Below are 13234 nucleotides of genomic sequence, written 5' to 3'. Positions count from 1 at the left end.
TATGTTCACAAAAACTGGCATTCCTGGAGATCACAATGCCATTTGTCCCTTCAGCAAAGCGGAAACCTTTTCCCAGCTCCTGGTAACCCACAAACACTAACTGTTTGGTCTTAGGATCTCCCTTCTTCCTCATTTGTTTCGGAATTAATACCCAGGCTTTTGATCCAAACACATGCAAATGGTCAATTTTAGGTTTTTTCTGAAACAATTTAAAGTACGGGGTTGTACCTATTGTTTGATGAAAGAGCCTATTTTGGAGATAACACGCGGTGAGCATGCTCTCCCCCCAATAAGACATGGGCAAATCAGCATCATCAAGCATGGCAAACATCATATCTTGTAAAGATCTGTTTTTTCGCTCTGCAACGCCATTCTCCTCTGGGGAAAAAACGTTGGTTTTTCTATGCCCAATGCCACGCTTTTGTAACCAATCTTTAAAGGCATTTGACATAAATTCGCCACCTCTGTCCGTCTGAATCCTTCTGAGTTTAATGGACAGAAATCTTTCCACAAATGCCACCCAGCCTTTAAACTTAGTGAACACGTCACCCTTATTCTTCATGGGAAAAACCCAAGAGTAACGTGTGGCGTCATCCACAATTGTTAGTGAAAAGCGCGCTCCACCCCTGCTTACAGCAAATGGACCAATTACGTCCATGTGAACCAGCTGTAGCGGTGACTCACTAACTCTGTCACTTCTGGGGTAAGAGACTCTGTGGGTTTTAACCTTTTTACACACATTACAATCAAGGTACTTGTTACAACTCTTTAAATTACCCCCATCAGCCAATTCAGACATTTTTAGTACACTTTTCCAGCCAGCATGCCCCAATTTCCTATGCAATAAGTGCACACAGTTGTCATGTATAGCTTTGTTATTCACTGCAGGCTGAGATTTACTGACTACTGCTGCAACTTGAGATCCTGCTTTAAGCCAAAACAAGCCTCCCTCTGACTTAGCAGTGCCTAAAATCTCACCAGCCTTCTTAATAATGCAACTGTCTCCTTCAAAATGCACTTTAAACCCAGCTTTTAGCAAACAATCTACAGACATCAGATTGCTCCTTAATGAAGGCACACAAAGTACATTTTGCAGGCATTCACGAAGACAAGGAACAAAAACTGCACCCCCCGAAATCACTTCGGAAGTACTTCCGTCTGCTAGAGCCACCTGGCTGCGCTGTGCTGAGTTCTTGGAAACAAACAATTCATCTGAATTTACGATGTGGCGAGACGCTCCCGAATCGACCACCCAGACCGCTTGTTTCTCATCAGCAATCTTGACCTTGGCGGTCACCAGCTGAGCCGACTGTTTTCGTTTGAAGAATTTCTTTTTACGCTGCTGCTGCTGCTGATCTCGTCTCTGCTCCTGCACCGGCAACTGAGACTTGACCAACTCCGGACATTGTCGTTTTAGATGCGCTGAAGACCCACATCGGAAACAACGCCTAACAGCAAACGCTGACTCCTCACCAGTACGCTGCTTTTGCTTCACCTCTGGCACGGCATGAGAACTCCTTCCAAACCGCCCGCCAGTAGAAGCCTCTGCAGCCAACAACCTTTCTTGCCTCTTCTGCCATTCTTCAATCAAACGCCCAGTAACGTAACTGACGGATAAATCACGCTCCTGTATGCCTTCTAGAGACAAAACTAAATTATCCCAGCTTTCCGGGACAGAACTCAAAATAATAGCCACCTTCTCCTGCTGGTCTAACGCACAGTCTCTTTCCTGTAGCGCAGTAAACTTTAACTGTAAACTGTGTAGGTGTTCCTGCATTGTAACCCCAGGCTGTAACATTGCCTTGTACAATGCCTTGCGAATGAACAGCTTGGAAACCGCTGTCTCACGCACATGGAGTTCTTTAAGTGCTTGCCACACACCTCTAGCTGTCTTGATTCCCCTCACATACGGCAACTGGGAATCTTCCAGCCCCAAGACAATTGTGGCCCTTGCTCTTTGGTCTTTATCGAGGTCTTCATCATCAGGCTTCGTAGGAAACTTACTCACCACTTGCCAGAGACGATCCCTCTGCAGCACTGCCTGCATGCGTTCCGACCACAGCAAGTAATTGGAGTCATTCAGACGTTCAAAAGCCATCTGAACTGGTTGTGAGGCCATCTTGAGAGCGATGTCCCTGGAACCCGGAACCAGCTACTCACGACCACCGAGAGAGAAAACAGGAACCACAGCACCCAGCACTCACACGCTGCAGCTGTTGTCCTTGAGTCCACTGCGTCACCAGCTCACCACAGTCAGGAACCAGCCAGTGTCCATCTGCTGCACCAACAGGAACAACAACTTCTGGAACTGCTGGAACCAACGCCGTTGATGCTGACACCACCACAACTCAGGCTGGCAGCACAATGCCCATAACCTCATGGAACTTTGAAGTGTCAGGCATAGCCCTATTGGCTTTAGCCCAAACGTAGCAGAGTTTTCCTGCACAGCGAAGAAGCTAGTTGAGGTGGTAATGACTAGTCAGCTAGACTCAGAATAACAATTTACAGGATTTATTAAAAGGAAAAATAAAACCAGCAGAGTTCCTGCATACAAATAAAAGCAAAATAAATCCTCTCTTTCTTTCTCTCTCTCTCTCATAACCATACACAGCACTTCTAACTCCTAACACACCTCACACCAAACTGTGCTAGCAATCCTAGATAACAGAGTAGAGTGCTGCTCGTTAACCAATCAGAGTGGGTAGTTTCTAGGTCAAGCAGAACTGGGCTTTCTGCCAAGAGTAAATTGACACCAGCTTGAGTTAATTGTGCGAAGCTAGAATCTGCAAGTTTCCCACGAGAACCAATTAACAGAAACTGAACATGAAATGCTAAGCACCATCAACTATGACAAAACCTAAGAATGCATTGAATACTGGTAATAATCCTTGGAACTGTTTAAGTAAATCAAGCTATGGAGATAAACTGGACGAAGGTCTTGCGCCAAGCGGCTGCCTCTCTTCACCATCCATTAACATACATATAATCCTGCCTAAATGCCTGCAGGGCTGACTTGTCTCCACCCTCTCAGCCCCCAGACTCAGGTTGCCAACATGGAGGGGCAACACAGATGGTCCAAAAAAATGTGATTGTTACCTGAAAAAAATGAAGTAGTACGCTGAGGGGAAATGAAGGCGGAGCAGTTAATGTCCATAGCCACCAGCCATTGTTCACATGCACCAAGACTCATTAAGAATATGCACATAATCCTTCCATGAAGAGGAAATTGTGCACATTTTCCAGTCAATATACATAATCACCAACAGGCCTTGGGAGATGTGTATATATCAACTGCATTTTGTACATTCTTCAGGCAATACACACAGTCTCCAGTAAGTGCATAAAAAGGTAAAGGGACCCCTGACCATTAGGTCCAGTCGTGGCCGACTCTGGGGTTGCGGCGCTCATCTCGCTTTATTGGCCGAGGGAGCCGGCATACAGCTTCTGGGTCATGTGGCCAGCATGACTAAGCCGCTTCTGGCAAACCAGAGCAGCGCACGGAAACGCCGTTTACCTATTTACTTGCACTTTGACATGCTTCTGAACTGCTAGGTTGGCAGGAGCAGGGACCGAACAACGGGAGCTCACCCCATTTGCGGGGATTAGAACTGCCTACCTTCTGATTGGCAAGTCCTAGGCTCTGTGGTTTAACCCACAGCACCACCCGCGTAGTCTCTAGAAAAATGCCATTTCCCGATTCCTTTTTGAGAAGTATGCAATTTGTGCCCTCCCAGCTGATTCTGGCCCATTGCCTCATCTTACATGGCTCACTGATTAGCCAAGCAAGATGGGAAGATGGAGCAGACTCCAAATATTTTGAGGCAGCGGGTCAGAATCAACACCCATGCATCCCAAGAGTCCTATCATGGTGCCATCTTGATAATCACTCACCACTTAAGGCTCTGTAGGTGATATTAATTCATACAAAGTGGATGCTTGGTAGCTTTGCAAGATATGAGGAAGGATCAAAACAGGGAGTGAGTCAGAGGACATGCCCCTTTTCTGCATTTCCAGGATATTGTGCAACAGGAGGAGTTGTGCCTCTCTCCTGTAAGTGAGGTAAGAGGTGTCCACTCCCACATTGCATGCTCACACATAGCCTAAGGAAAGAGGAAAGCAACTCACTTCCCCTTTCTCCTGTTTTCTTTACTTCTTGCATAGCTTCTGAGCAAAGTTTAAGGTTTTATTACTGATTTATCAATCCCTAAACAACCTGGGACCAGGTCACTTGAGAGAATGCCTTCTTGCACATGGACCTGCCCATTCAATACAACCCTTGCATGAGTCTCCCCTGGTTGAGCTACAGTATGTGACCCTGAAGCATCCACAAGATGAACTTTGGTGCTGCCTACCTTGTGTCTTCCTATCGATAGGAAGTGAGCTCCAGCTAGGAGGTTTTCAACCTATACCCAAAACACCCTGATCATTGCCGCTGCCCACTGTGGATGTTGTGACACAGTACTGTTATTTCAATACTGTTATCTCAGTGCTGTTTTAAAGTTTTACTGTGAAGCACCTTGAAATTCTCTAAATAGAAAGTGATATAGAAATTTTTAAAGAACAAGAACAAACTGTGCTGGAAATGTGAAGAGATTGAAGGATCTTTCATACATAAGGGCAGTGTAAATATTCCCAAAAATATTGAGAGATGGTCTACGATGAGCTCAATTTTTTAAAATTAAAAAATACATTTCCAAAGAAAACAGAAGCCTTTGTATTAGCGATAATTGGTGATGAGCTCCCCCAAAGACTGTGTCACAGCAGTGGCCAGCATACTCTATGCTAAAAGTTGGAAGGAAGAAGAAATACCAACAAAAGAACAATGGCTGTATTAATTGACAGAAGATGCCAAACTTGTGAGCATGACAGCCAAAATAAGGAATCAGGATGGAAAGCAAATAAATGGCAAATGGGAAACTTGGGGAGCACTTAAACAAAATTGATACTAAAACAAAACTACAAGTAGCGGTAATTCTCTGAACAACAGTTAAATACAAAGAAGGACTAGGAAAGAAAAAGTAGGGTGGATTAATATATGGATATTGTCAGGCAGCAGAGGAACCAACCCCAGGGCAGGTTGCCAGGAATAGATAAGACAAGGAAAAGTCTTTACCATCTGCTTTTATACAATATTTCCAGAGAGAGGCTTGTGAATGCAGCCTCTTGGAATAATGGCATCCCGAGTAAATCTCCACTCCCATTCTCTCCCACGTCCTCATTCGTCATCCCTTCTGTGCCGTTTGCTCTCCTACTTTTATGGGTCGCCAGGTTCTGGGAGATGGAGGGTCTGGAATGCTTTCTAGTGATAACATGTCAGCCAGCTGCTGCTCCGCCTCTGCTTCCTCCTCCTCTCCCATTATTTCCCAACTTTCCCCCTCATCTTCCTCTGAGCTGTGACCTCCCTTAAACCCCTGTTGTAATTTTGAACTGTCTTCTTCTCTGGAAGGGTCAGGCTGGAGAGGCGGTCTCACCATTCCTGCTCTGCCTAGTCCCTGACAGATATACAGCGATACTAGATCTATTACAAATGCCATGGAAGGCTAGGCTGGGAAGTCTATATGGAAAGAATATTTGACGGTAATGTATGACATGCAAATAGAAAAATGGGAATGATATAAAAAATAATAAAAATAAAAAGGAACATGTAAACTGCCCTAGGCCAACTAGATTTCACCCTGGGGTCCAACTTCAATCGCTACCACCAGTCCTCCCTACTTATTTACATCCAGGACTCTCAACATGATACTACATACAGGTTCATATTGCCACTGGCTTCTTCACACCTGCATATGAACAAATTTTGATTTTCAGTGGTAAGTGGACAATTGGACAGGAAGTCATAGCCACTGGTGCTGTAGCAGCTTCCTGTGCCTCTGGGGCCCATCCTTCTGCAGGCCCACCTGAAAGCGAACTTCTTGGGCTTCATGCTGAAAGCATCCCACCCCATCAGACGTGTCAGCCGTACTGTGAGAAGAGAGAAGTCATGCAAGCAGCGCAGAGTCAAGCAAACATGTTTTGCTTGACAAGCATTTAGTGGAAGTAAATCATTTGGCATAGGTTTTCTTTTTCTTTTTTAAAAGAGACACCATCTTTTTACCTATAAAATCCACAGACTTGTCCAACCACGGAAAGATTTTCTCACAGAAGCTGTCATTCACAGGCACTCTTAAGAAGTGGGATTCCGGGATAAAGTCAGGCTTGGGGCAAGTATTACTGGCGTTCAGTACGTAGCCAATGTCGTTCTGCTGCATCAGCTCCTATTAAAGAAAGGAAGCCAATGCCAGCTGTTACAAGTGTCGCCACGTACAGATCAATATAAGAAAGAGAATGTTAATTGAAAATATATTTGAGGGGACCCAAAACTATTCCTGGTTTTCACAAATATTTTTGGCAGTGTAAAACAAACAAACAAATCCCTTTTCAATTATTTTTTCATGCAAATGTTCACCACACTATGTTATCATCTCTTGGTGTCACTCTCATTTTATCAGTGGTATCACTTAGCTATATTTGTCTGGCTATGTAGCATTGTGTTGTCATACAGGTTAAATGCAAGTTCTTCTTACGGAGAAAACTTTTCAGAATTGTGAAAATTTGCTGTTAAAAACATATTTTTTAAAATCAGAGTTGGTTAAGTGATAATATCACCGATTAAGGGAAATTAATTCAGCTTGACAGTGAAAGAAGTCAAGGTAACTGATTGGTGACCATCTCATGAAAATGCATCGCCGGGGGAGATTGTCCTTTGAGTCACTTATCAGTGCCATATTATTTCCGGGCACCCACCTTGTTGAGGACATCCCGCTGGCACCCAAGGTAAAGGTGAGGAAGAATCCGTGTTGGCCCAGTGTTGGAGACTGGTAAGCAGGGTTGAGAAATACAAGAAGGCACCAGAATGGATTTTCCTTCACAAAGGCCAGGGAAACAACTGGAAAATTCAGCAAATCCACCTGAAGGAAACAACAGCCCCAGTTTCAGTTTTAAGTGTAGGATGGTAGTGTGATGCATAATGAAGCCTTTTTTTTCTGTTTAAATCACCAGATTTAAATCACCAGAGAAGACATCAAGGTGAGTCAAACATGTACATTAAGTCACATGGTGGCTGAAATATCATTCATGCATATGTGAATGGGCCATTACAGAACTTACCTATTTCATACATGCTTGTCAATTGAATCAGTACACACATTCAGCACCAATCGTCAAGGATGTAAAATAAGGGCAGTATACAGATATATCAGTCAATGTACCTGGCTTTCCCCTCCAACTAAACTTTGCTATACAGTTTGGAACCGTGGTCAGAAGAGTGTTTGCAAACTAGAAGTTGTAGCCAATCAGTGAGTCAGAGCAGACTCACTGATATTAATGGACATGGCTAACTGAGGTTCATTCATTTTCATGTTTCTACTCTGAGTATACTTAGTTGGATACAACCTTATCGTTTGGGCTAACTATGGTTAGCTGAAGACCCAACTACAGCTATCAAGAATATCACAACTGTCTTCTTATGTAACGTTTCTAATCATATTATGTCCTCCTTGCATCTGCACACATTGAAAACAAGCAATTCTGTAACAGAGAGGGAGAGAGAGCACGCAAGATTGCAAAGACACAGCCTCATTGATTAACCTTTCCCCCTTCTGCCTATCTTGAAGTGGCATTTATGGATTTACCTAATTAAAGACAATAAAAAGTTACTATTTTTGTGTGGATTACACAAGTTTCTTTATTATTGTATATTTTATCTCTACTGCATAGACAAAAAAAAATCATAAACACCATTCCAAAACAGTGAATGAACTGATACAGGATATTGCTACTGCATGTTTCACCATTCACATAAATTGCAATATTATACAATAGATAAATATGATCATTTCTCAAATTTATTAGTCTTACAGTCCTTAATTATTTAGGATTACTTAGGAAATTTCCCCTAGCAAGGTATATGGATTTGCTGAGTTGTATTTTATTATTCCAGTACTGAACAAAAAGGCTGTACTTCTCTATAAAGGTGCCTATATATTTAACAAAATGGTATATACTGCTTGCCCCCCTCCCCCCCAAAAAAAACCTACAGAGTCTGCAAACTGCTTAGAGGGTTTTAGTTTTGCTACAAGCCCCCAGCCAGCAATGAGTTAGGGCTCATCCTAAAGTACCTTTCTGGGCACAGATCTGGGATTTCTGGGTCTGGTCTGAGCCTTTTTGTTTTTTGCTCTGGCGCTTTCCCTGTGAAAACCTGTGTTGTACTGCTGAATCTGAGCAAACGGGAAACCCAATTACCATTTATTCCGATTCAGTAGTTAAGATCAGTTTTCCTGGGGAAAGAGGTGGGACAAAAAGAAGAAGAACGCTAGGTAGGGCGTAGACCTGGAAAACCTGGACCCGTGCCTAAAAACATGGTGCAGAAGGAAGCCTGGATGAGCTCTTATCCTGCAGGTCATTTATGATGGAAGGGGCAGCCGGTGGCGGAGCTTCATGCTCCGGGGGGGGGGGGGAGGGCAGAGAGCAGGCTGGTGTGCGTCCCGGGGGCGTGGCGTCTGTCCTGGGGGCGTGGGGGGGAGCCATGATGGCACCCCACCGGGATCGCGCTGCCGGGGGCGGTGCACTCCCCCTCCCCCTCTTCCTCCGCCAGTGGGGGCAGCCATAGGAGCTGTGCAGCCAGCTAGTCAGCTCTGTTGCTGCACTTCTTCACACCGCACTGGCAGGACCAAATAGTTAACTCACAGAGGTGGGCCCAGATTTTGCACTGGCTCCCCCAGCTGCTTACTCCAGTGTAGGCAAAGGACAATGCAGAAACAAACAGTGGATCAGCATTGCCAGTGTAGTGCCCTCAAAATGTTACTGGACTCCCCATCAGCCACAGCCAGCATGACAAATGGTCAAGGAAGATGGAAGCTGTAGACCAACAACATCTGGAGGGTATTACGTTGGCTGTCCTTGCAGCAGGGAAAGGACAGGGTGAAAGGCCAATTTTGTTTTAGATGTATTGTTTACCAGCTTGGAAACACCCCCCCCCCAACAAATTAATAAGGTTATTATGCTATGCTGTCTACTTGGAACTCCACCCTTTTGCAAATTAACAGATGTGATTGTATGGCTAAATTTGGGATTACTTAACAGAGTGAGAATATCCTTGATTCCCTTTGTTAGCTTGTAGAACAGAGAGGATACATCAATGGAAAGTCAGGGTGTCAGTTAAAAGACAATCCAGCTGTTTTATTTAGTTGGTGGTTTCTGGATATTTCCCCACATTAATGCAGCGTGCAACTTTTCCAGTGCTGGCTTGTTCAGTTTATTACTTGTGGCTGCAATTCTCAGATGGGAGTTTCTATGAAACCAACTTAAGGCGCCAAAAGCTGTTTGTGGTTGAGAAAACCCAAATTGCTTTTGTTTTCCAGTAACCAAATACCTCCCGGATCTTTGCTTGCAAAAAGCAGGCTCTCTCCCACTTCCATTTGCAGAAGCTTGCCAAGATCAAGCATCATACTTAATTATCAGGATGCAACAAGTGGGCATGAAAATATGGTGGTTTGAAAGCCTCTCTGTGATCAAAGCACAATGGAGTTTCCTCAAACTCTGCATACATGTTTGTTATTGTTATAATTCCAAAGGTATGATCACTTTTCTTAGGGAATTCTCTGCACTGAAGAAGTGGCAATTACCTGCCACAGACACACATGCAGACTCTTCTGCAAGGAGAAAGAGGAGAACTAAGAATTAAACACATTGCAGATGTTTCATATTTCCCTGCATTTGTTCTTTTTCTTGGGTAGCACTAAATCGACTTTAAGAAAGTCATATATGTTTTATGCTAATCTGTAATAGTGCAGCTAGAATATCTTGATTTTTCTAATAAAAAATGTATTAAAATGGACCTCAGTTTTCTGTAGGTTCCATCCTAATATACTTTGGATGGAATGGGGAACCTTGCTGAAACTCTTGGCACCCCTAGCATTTAGGTTTCTTTTAATTTGACTTCATAGAGACCAAATTGTCTTTATCACACTAACAGCTTGTTATGTGAAAGTTACCATCAGCTGTAACAGTAACGTAACATTATGATTAGGCCTGATGGTTACAATACCACACGAAGCTCCACCTACGCAATTAGAGATTGTGGTGGAAGCAATGCTGACAAACTTATGAGACTTGAGCTAAACTTTTGGTGAAGGTTTCTTTCTATCCAAAAGCACCAGGTGGGTTCATATTTTTAGCTGTTTTTATGGGATTTTGCCACTTTATAAACTTTCAATGTTTATGATAAAAGCATGCACATCATAACAGAATAAAGTCCACAGCAGAACAAATGAAGTTACAAAGCACCCAGTTCCTATAAGCACGAACAACTCTTCAAGCAGCAGTCAGTAAAAGCATAGTAAACTGGATTAAAATAAAACCATGTTTACCCTGGTGCCTAAAATCATAGAATCATAGAGTTGGAAGAGACCACAAGGGCCATCGAGTCCAACCCCCTGCCAAGCAGGAAACACCATCAGAGCACTCCTGACATATGGTTGTCAAGCCTCTGCTTAAAGTGGCACTCAAACACATAGAACTAAGGGAGGGCATTCTAATGAAACTCTACTCAGAAGCAAGTAATGGGTCTTCCACCTACACAATTATACTAAGGTAGGTACTCCTTACACCAAACACCAGAGACTCTATAAGCAATACTCGCTAGCAAATACAGTAAATAAAAACAATACTGAAACGTAACATGAATCAAATTTTACTTCTCCAGTCAGATAGAAACCATGGCATGTTAAGATATTATTTCTAAGGTAGAATCACAGTTGGAAGGGACCTTAAAGGTAATCTCAGGCAACTCCATGTCAATACAAGAATCCAACTGATAGGGACTACCGACTTCCTGCTGTGGAAAATGGCTGCCTCCCACATGAACGGACCCCAGCCGTGCCAGTAATTCAGGTTGATATGGGGGTAATTAGCCCTGGCAGACTGCCCAGGGTGGGGGAAGACTGTCTCACAGACCCGCAGATCATCCGTGATCTGTGGCTCGCATTGAGGTGCAAGCTGCAGGGATTCTGGGTCTTAAGAGCACAGCATGGCTGGCACTCTTCAGAGCCACTCCTACATGGAGACACCTGTTTTATAAAATAATAAGATTTGGGGGAGAAACAGGCATGTTCCAGATGGAGGGGGGAAAGGGAAAAAACTGCCAAATTATACAGTCATTGGATGCTGAATTTCGGACATCAAACAGACTCATCTTGAAACGTGGATTAAACAGGTGAGTGACCACTATCTTTCCTTATTTGTTATATTACATCACGATTTGGCGAAGCTCATCCAGAAAGAATTTAATTACTTAAATGAAACACAAGAGGTGAAAAATTTAATTGAATGTATGGTGCACAGGCCTCAACAGACTCTAATTAGAATCAGAGCTGGCAAAATAAGATCAGATATGGCAGCTTGGACTGAAGACGGAACCAAAATGGCGATCATTATTGTGCAGTTATAAAAAAAGGAATTCTTATGGAAAAGAGCTCCCTTGGACTTGGGGTGTGTTTTGTTCTAAAATACATCAGCTCATATGTATTATTTTTATACATGATTGTGGACAAAAATTGTGGATAGGAGGATGGAGAGCGCCGGATCCCTGCCAGCTCTTTCATGGCCTGGAGTGTGTGTGTGGGGGGGCTTTTGCTCTTGGAGGAATTTAAATAATTTCCACATAATATACAGCCGGGAGGCATGCCCCACAACACAGCATTATATACAGACATATATGGATACCAGGTCATTAAGAGACATCAGAGAGAACTTGTTGACTTGCCATTTATAAACTCTATTTTTGGAATGAAGCCTGGTGCCTTTAATGAGAGCTTGATGAACAAAGGAGAGATAAGAGGACTGAACACCAAAATAATTGGATAGAGAATAAGATGATGGGGGGGGGGCGGGATGCCTCCTGTGTGTTAACAATATAAAAACTTTGCTACAGAAGATGTGAGCCACAGAAACAACGACTGATCAGATTGAGAATAAGGATGGATAATATTAGTTTTGAATTTGAAAAATAGCCAAAAATGCAGAGATATGAATGAGGATGATTATCTCTAGACATCTGGAACATGGGAAGTCTCAATTTTTTAATTTATAATTGGAATATATAATTGGTGTACTGTATTGCTATTATTGTAATTTGGATTGATTATTTGTCATTAGTTAGAAGATTGTTATTGAAAATGAGTAAAATTTTAACAAACAAACAAACAAAAAATCCAACTGATAGAAGTTTTTAAGGAGGAAGCTGCCTAACAAAGGACAGTCTACTAGGGCTGTCAATGTACACACAAAACACACCTGATCTGATTTAAGACCTGATTCAGTACTTTGGATCAGTCTCAACTCGGGGCAATCAGGAGCAGACTCCCTAATCCATGTCACGATCCAGGGGGAGGAAGGGAAAGGAGAATGTTAGCCGCTTTGAGACTCCCTAGGGTAGTGATAAAGCGGGATATCAAATCCAAAGTCGTCGTCGTCCTCCTCCTCCTCCTCCTCCTCCTCTTCTTCTTCTATAATCATCACGCACACATAGAGTAAAAGACTTCCTCAGAATTTGTGTTTCCATTTTATAAATTTAACATGAGACTGAGTGCATTTATTTATTTATGATCGATCAGATTTCTTATCCACCCTTCCCCATAAGGTCCCAGGGTAGGTCACGGCAGCAAAATACACAAGTTTGCATAGCAAGGGTGGGGAGCCATGTGGGGCAAAGGGCAATACCGTATTTTTCACTCTATAACACGCACTCAACCATAACACGCACGTAGTTTTTAGAGGAGGACAATCCGTAGGCATGCCACCCGTAGGCATTCCCTCCATAACACGCACAGACATTTCCCCTTACTTTTTAGGAGGAAAAAAGTGAGTGTTATGGTGCAAAAAATACGGTACTTCACCTGTTGTCATGGTAAGATCTGGTGACTGATAGATGGGAAGCCCCACCCACTTGTCTGAGTGGCTGGCAAGGGTTGGGAAAGGGCAGGATCCAGTTCCCTATCTCTGCATTCATTAAGCCCCCTGAAGTGGTTACAGTCAAACCTTGGTCCCTGAACACCTCTGTTTTGGAACAATTCGGCTCCTGAACACTGAAAACCTGGAAGTAAATACTCTGGTTTTCAAATATTTTTCCGAAGCCGGACATCTGACGCGACTTCCGCTTGAGTGCAGGAAGCGCCTGCAACCAATCAGAAGCTGC

At 43.3% G+C, this 13234-nt stretch overlaps 1 protein-coding gene across 1 annotated transcript in view; it reads right to left on the bottom strand.

The window, feature by feature from the left end:
* DUSP16 (dual specificity phosphatase 16) overlaps positions 1 to 13234 on the bottom strand; it is a 60110-nt gene that overhangs the window by 5727 nt on the left and 41149 nt on the right. The window contains exons 4-5 of the mRNA XM_083503378.1: positions 6787 to 6950; positions 6098 to 6257 (exon numbers count right to left, since the gene is read on the bottom strand). Of these exons, the coding sequence (XP_083359504.1) occupies positions 6098 to 6257; positions 6787 to 6950 (324 nt within the window). The remainder of the gene's footprint in view (positions 1 to 6097; positions 6258 to 6786; positions 6951 to 13234) is intronic.

Source organism: Podarcis liolepis (assembly GCF_965112155.1).
Source record: "Podarcis liolepis genome assembly, chromosome: 5".
NCBI lineage: Eukaryota > Metazoa > Chordata > Lepidosauria > Squamata > Lacertidae > Podarcis > Podarcis liolepis.
The sequence above is the reverse complement of the archived record's forward strand: the minus strand, read 5'-3'. Positions and strand labels throughout refer to the sequence as shown.